Genomic DNA, 7,500 nt, shown 5'->3' on the forward strand with positions numbered 1-7,500 from the left:
TCACACCGGCCTCATGGTAGGGAGCACATTCACACCGGCCTCATGGTAGGGAGCACATTCACACCGGCCTCATGCTATGGACAGGGGTGTCGCACCAAATTCTGGGCCCTGGGTACCAGGATTCACTGCGGGCCCCCCATGAATGTTCTTCAACAATACAGTCTATGAAGAACATTCATGGGGGGTGTTCAATTTTTTAGACCAACGCACTTTGTGTGCATTGATATTGAATGACCCTGGATAAGTTTATACGATAATACTCGAGCTGGAGTTTTAATGCTAACAGTCTATAATAATGACGAAAGTATGTATTTTTATTTATTTATTGTATTACGGAAAACAATTACAATCACTCTACGCATTCACTCAAATCTTAGTTTATCAACAAATAAGGATAACTTGCCCGGTTACGCGGTACCAACACTCAATGAGGTCTCAACTAAGATCAGGTCATATTACTATCAACTAACACTAAAACTTCCTCAACACATTAGAGGTATTAAAACCAGTGTTGGGCAATATTACTTAGGAGAGTAACCGTTACTTATTACTTATTACTCCTTGGAAAAAGTAATAATATTATATTACTTATTACTTGGAATCAAGAGTAATATATAATATATTAAGTTATATACTTATTTTTTACCCCGCAAAATCTTTTTAGCCAGCTCCTTTTAGAACTGAATACAATTTATTGGAACAATAAGAGTCTCTGGGATGTGATTAAAGAAATTCGTGACTACTAATTGAAGCCGAGGCCGAATTGGCCCGAATCGCATGGATGAGCCCTGACAGCACATGGTTGGTGCTACAGACTCCAAATTTCGCATGCAGATAGCTCAGACCTATAAGCCCGGGCAGTTCCCTCTCACGCTAAACTTAAATGATAAAGGGGAATAAGGAGCCCAGGGGCTAGGGAACTCCGGGGCGCTCTGTAAGTAAAGTAAGGGGTGAGTTACGAACTTACGAAGGCTCTCACTTGCTCTCACGTCATACGGGCAGTTGACAGGTTGCGTATGGTTACGTATTGAATGTTGAAACCCATATATGGAGACACCCGACACATCTCATTAAGTCTTCGGAATCTCCTTATGCGGAGCTGATTGTTGACATCAGGCTGTTCCGGAGGAAATCGGCGCAAGCGCTGACTCATTGTGACATCACTTCATAAAAGGCTCTGACATCACATACACCACATGAGTCAATGGGCATAAATGGACACAGGCAAACAGATGGTCAAAATGGGTCCTATGACAACAGGTATAATGAGGTTTGCATTAAAGGGGGAACCGGCACTGTCTGCAACACAGTCGGAGGCACAGACAGATACAGAGATCTCCATAATGGGCATAAAGGGACACAGACAAACAGATACAGAGATCTCCATATGGGCATAAAATGGATGCAGACAGACAGATACAGATATCTCCATATATGAGTATAAATAGACACAGGCAAACAGATGGTCAATACGGGTCCTACAGATAACTCCATATATGGGCATAAATGGACACAGGCAAACAGATGGTCAAAACGGGTCCTACAGAGATCTCCATATATGGGCATAAAATGGACGTAGACAGACAGATATCTCCATATATGGGGATAAATGGACACACGCAAACAGATGGTCAAAATGGATCCTATGACAACAGGTATAATGGGGTTTGCATTAAAGGGCGGGGCATTCATTCCCTATTTACATTGTTCCCGAGTTGGCCAGGGCGCCGACTAGACGCTCGGCCCCCCATCTCCATATATGGGCATAAAATGGACGTGGACAGACAGATATCTCCATAGATGGGCATAAATGGACACAAGCAAACAGATGATCAAAACAGATCCTATGACAACTGGTATAATGGGTTTGCATTAAAGGGCGGGGCATTCATTCCCTATTTACACTACTAGACGCTCGGCCGCCCATCTCCATATATGGGCATAAAATGGACGTAGACAGACAGATATCTCCATATATGGGCATAAATGGACACACGCTTACAGATTGTCAAAACAGATCCTATGACAACAGGTATAATGGGGTTTGCATTAAAGGGCGGGGCATTCATTCCCTATTTACATTGTTCCCGAGTTGGCCAGGGCGCCGACTAGACGCTCGGCCGCCCGAAGGGCGGCCGAGCTTCTAGTGTTAATTAATTGCAGGCTTTGTAATTCATTAATCTCAATTAATCACATTTTAATCACACATCAATATTTGACCTGGGAACAGTGAGAAACTTTTTTTAATGGATTTTGGTACAAGCGAATCAATTAATATACATTTAAAACAGTAAACCCTAACCCATCAGTACTTAGCCCTTAACCCTATAGGCTCTACTTGGTCTGCTTTTCCCCCTCTACACTCTACTCTGCCTCAGAATAAAGGAATATTAGGGTTTAGTCAGTGGTAGGCCTAATGTAAATGAAAGAAAAGGGTCCCATCAGGTATCACACAAGGATATGGAGACCCCCTGTAGTAACTCTGAGGACCCTAGGGTCCCGGACCACCTGTTGAAGACCCCTGCCTATATTATCCTTAAATAATAAATATTTTCTTTTCTGGCTTAAAAGTGTATTTTAGACGTGAGGTGCAGGGCTCTGGGTGTTCCCACTAAGAAAATTAGGCTTTCAACTCCCTAAAATTGTATATTTCGGTGAGTAGTGAAACTAAATATTTTTTATTTTTACATTTTACAACAGACAAGAGGCTTATTGGGCTCAGTGGAGGCTACGCTAACTGGCCAACAACAATCGGTCTGCAGTGGTCCACGGTGGTCCGCTGAGCTCCGGGGACCATTGTAGCTCGACTAGCTCCGCGGACCCCCGCGACGGACCCCCCCGCGGCCGAGACGAGTGCTTGCAGATCGGCTACTCTTGGTTATGCTGGTCCTTCGTAACGACTGGTGTACCTAGAGGATTCGAGAACTTGGCGCCCCTGTGCATCGCATTGCGTTGCTTGAGGCTAGATGTGCTGCGGTGATATGTAAATGCTTATAGCATAATTTGTTTTTGCATGTCCACCGCGCTCCCGATTTCTTCTAAAATATAAATGTCCCATACTCATGCAAGCGCGCCGTGCGCTGTGCGCTGTGTGCTGTGTGCTCTGTGACTGTGAAGGCAGCCCGCAGCGCTGCCTGACAATGGTCCATGCACTGGTCTCATAAGCAACGTCATAACTGTGCGCACGCTGCGCATATTCTAAAAATGACTGATCTGCAAGTTACATCGCATCTCTGGTGATGTATGTTGATATCTTGTAGATCTGTTCTTTTTCTGCAATCGGCAACGTGCTGCTACTATTGAGTAGACTAATGAACAAAAACTAAAATCACGCTCATGGCTGGGTAAAGTAATAATATTACAGTATTATATTATTAGTAATTCGTTACTGCCCAACACTGATTAAAACTGGTACATCAATAGGGAAAAAGCACAAATAGAACAGTACAACTGCAATTAAACATACATGTAACAGCATGGATTATTTCAATATACATTTCACAGGCAGATTATATTACCGGCAGCCAAATCCAGGATTCATCTCTCAGTTCTTTCTTACGGACCCCATAATGAAGTTGTCCCTCCTGCTGTGCTACTCTTAGTCTATCCAAACTGGTTTCAGACTGATTTACAGAGACATTTGTTGACTGGATTAAGAAACATTTTATCTGTCTGTAAAAAACCTGAACGCAGCATCTTACAGTATGTTGTAATAATCTCTGTGTAGAAATCCATGCCGTTACGCCACATCTCCAGTATCGACTTGATTATGCTTAGTTCAGTGTGGTATCAAGCACAAACATAGCCGACCTTCAAGCTCATAAGGCGACATGCTGCGACGCGTTGTGAGCTTGGAGGTCTGCTATTTTTGATATTTTCACCAAAAGGCCCTTTTAGACATTCCAGCCCGTGCCTCTCTAACATTCTCTGCACGTCGCTGCTGTGTGTGTTCTTCCAGCATTGGTTCAGTGAGCTGGAGATCCTAGCCATGGTGTTAGCAGCAGCCATCCATGACTTTGAACACACTGGAACCACCAACAACTTCCACCTTCAGACCCGGTGACGTGCGCACACACACACACACACACACACCCACACACACACACACACACACACACACGCACACGCACGTGCACGTGAACATGCACGTGCACGTATGTATACACAGTCCAACCATGTTTCGACAAAACTCGTTTCAACACATTAAAGGGGAACACACACCGGCTGTGGTGTGCTGTGCAGCGTCGCGTCACAGTATTGACGCGCATGAAGTGCCATGCGGTAACACCAACTGGATGCGGCGCGGTGCATCCATTTCCCCCGGTGGGAAGAACATTTTCATGCGCGGCAACGACTAGAAATAGAGCGGCATATCGGCGAGGCGGCAGACCCCCACCTGCGCGGGTCTGACACCACCGGTGTGAGTTAGTTTCATTGAAAATAATGGGCCCGTATGTTTTGGCGCCCCGCCTCCACGTCCAGTGTGTGTATTTCCCTGGTCCCGGGTCACACTTGGGCACCCTGACCCGTGACCTAAAATGAGTTTGACCATAACACACACCATGGTTATATACTAATAACACACACCATGGTTATATACTAATAACACACACCATGGTTATGTACTCATAACACACACCATGGTTATATACTCATAACACACACCATGGTTGGTTATATACTAACACACACCATGGTTATATACTCATAACACACACCATGGTTACCAGCCTACTCATACCACACACACCATGGTTATATACTCATAACACACACCATGGTTGGTTATATACTAACACACACCATGGTTATATACTCATAACACAACCATGGTTATGTACTCATAACACACACCATGGTTATATACTCATAACACACACCATGGTTGGTTATATACTAACACACACCATGGTTATATACCCATAACACACACCATGGTTACCAGACTACTCATAACACACACACACACACCATGGTTATATACTCATAACACACACCATGGTTATATACTCATAACACACACCATTGTTATATACTCATAACACACACCGTGGTTATATACTCATAACACACACCATGGCTATATACTCATAACACACACCATGGTTACCAGCCTACTCATAACACACACACCATGGTTATATACTCATAACACACACCATGGTTATATACTCATAACACACACCATGGTTATATACTCATAACACACACTATGGTTACCAGACTACTCATAACACACACCATGGTTATATACTCATAACACACACCATGGTTAGATACTAATAACACACACACTGACTGCTAGCAAACAGCAGGAAAAGAAACAGTGGATACAACAAACATTCCAGTTACATTAATGAACTGGATTATATAGACAGGGAACTAACGAGACACAGGTGAAAGTCAAAGACGATCAACACTGGCCCGGGCTAGTCTCTACGTAGCTAGACAACTATTCCACAATCTCTGAATGCTTGAACTACACCTCCTGAATGCTATATAGAGTCTGGATATACAACTCCTGAACGGCGAGTAATGCAAGCTGGCATTTCCGTTAATGAAAATATATTTTAAAATGTCATTTCTGCTAAGCAGCAAGCTAATTATGCTTAACCGGGTACTCATCATTCTTCTAAAGTTACCCCAGACTGCATGACGGGAGCATTTGTAAATCGTGGAGTCTTGCCACGTGGGACTAGGTCTGGGCAAACAGGTGACAAAGGTTCACCATAATCAGAGCAGGGAGGCAAGAAAGCCTATGAGTGTGAATGGTTGGTTCTGCTGTCCGTCAGGTCAGAGGTGGCCATTCTCTACAATGATAGGTCGGTTCTGGAGAACCACCACGTTTGCGCCGCCTACAGGCTGATGGCTGAAGAGGACATGAATATTCTGATTAACCTCAACAAAGATGACTGGAGGTAACACACACAGGCACGCACGCACACACACACGCACACACGCACGCACACACACACAGGCACACGCACGCACGCACGCACGCACGCACGCACGCACGCACGCACGCACGCACGCACGCACACACACACACACACACACACACACACACACACATGGACCAGTATATTGGACCAGTTACCCATATAAGGAGACCCCTGCATGATAGTCAACAATGTTATTTCAAAACATGCCCATATATGGGCATTCCCAGATATGTCCTTAATATTGATGACTTTGGGACAGGGATCTCCATATATGGGCATAAAACGTATGTTAATTAGTAAAGCCGAGCAGGGCCATGGCGAGTTGGGGCCTAGGTTTGATGCCTGGGGATCTCCATATATGGGCATAAGGGCCCATAACAGGGCATCATCTGGGAATACCCATACTGTATATGGACATTTTATTTATTTTATCCTTTATTGATATGGACTTAATATTAATGTTTTCGGGGAAGGTAGGGTTAAACCAGAGTAAAGTAAAAGCTCTTGGACCAGTTAGGACCTGGGATTGATGACATCAGAAATCTCCATATATGGGCATAAAAGACATTCCGTTTCTGGGAATACCCATATATGGACTTTTTATTTTATTGTATCCTTTATTAATAATAATATGTATCCTATACAAATGGAGTAAAATTTTGACGTTTTCGGGGAAGGTATGGTGTAAATGTATGCTACTCAGTAAGGGGCCTCTGGTCAGATACTACATCACAATTTGAGATAGTTCTGCGGTTCAATTTCTTGGCCATCTGGCCAGTGATATATATATATATATATATATATATATATATATATATATCGATGACATCAGGGATCTTCATATATGGGCATAAAAGGGATTCTGGGGATTGGGGAATACATAGGTGATGTCACAGTGATGTGTCAAGGGAACCAACCCATAGACTGTAAAAATGTGTACGTACACACAGACACACACAGAGACAAGCTGTGACATTTCTTCGGTCACAATGATAACTTGACCTACCGGCACTTCATTTTCTATCATGTCCTGTCACTGTGTGTGTGTGTGTGTGTGTGTGTGTGTGTGTGTGTGTGTGTGTGTGTGTGTGTGTGTGTGTGTGTGTGTGTGTGTGTGTGTGTGTCTTCTACTTCTTCTTCTACTATCGGTAGTCGCCAAATATGGCGAAGGCGTTGTTACATGTACCCTTGAATGGTGTGTGGTTATTGGATATTTGTCCAGGATTTGCTGACTGTACATTATTTACAGCACCTTGTAAGATTTGTGTCCTTGTACTGTATCTCTTATGTGGACATAAATAAATGATTGAAATTGTGTGATTGTGTGTGTGTGTGTGTGTGTGTGTGTGTGCGTGCGTGCGTGCGTGCGTGCGTGCGTGCGTGTTCTTCCAGGGAGCTCAGGGCTCTGGTGATAGAGATGGTGATGTCTACAGACATGTCCTGTCACTTCCAGCAGATTAAATCCATGAAGAGCACGCTTGCGCAGGGCCATGGGTCAGTGTTACGCCCCTACCATGTAGACCAATGACCCCTTAGTTGAGAGAGAGATGAAGCAGGG

General features: G+C 43.9%; 1 protein-coding gene across 1 annotated transcript in view; it reads left to right on the plus strand.

The window, feature by feature from the left end:
• pde1a (phosphodiesterase 1A, calmodulin-dependent) overlaps window positions 1–7,500 on the plus strand; it is a gene marked incomplete at both ends in the record, with an annotated part of 26,236 nt that overhangs the window by 11,710 nt on the left and 7,026 nt on the right. Inside the window, 3 exons of the mRNA XM_080752825.1 lie at window positions 3,959–4,059; window positions 5,793–5,918; window positions 7,335–7,436. Of these exons, the coding sequence (XP_080608951.1) occupies window positions 3,959–4,059; window positions 5,793–5,918; window positions 7,335–7,436 (329 nt within the window). The remainder of the gene's footprint in view (window positions 1–3,958; window positions 4,060–5,792; window positions 5,919–7,334; window positions 7,437–7,500) is intronic.

This window comes from Nannobrachium achirus, assembly GCF_963921795.1.
Source record: "Nannobrachium achirus genome assembly, chromosome: 22".
NCBI classification, from domain to species: Eukaryota; Metazoa; Chordata; class Actinopteri; order Myctophiformes; family Myctophidae; genus Nannobrachium; species Nannobrachium achirus.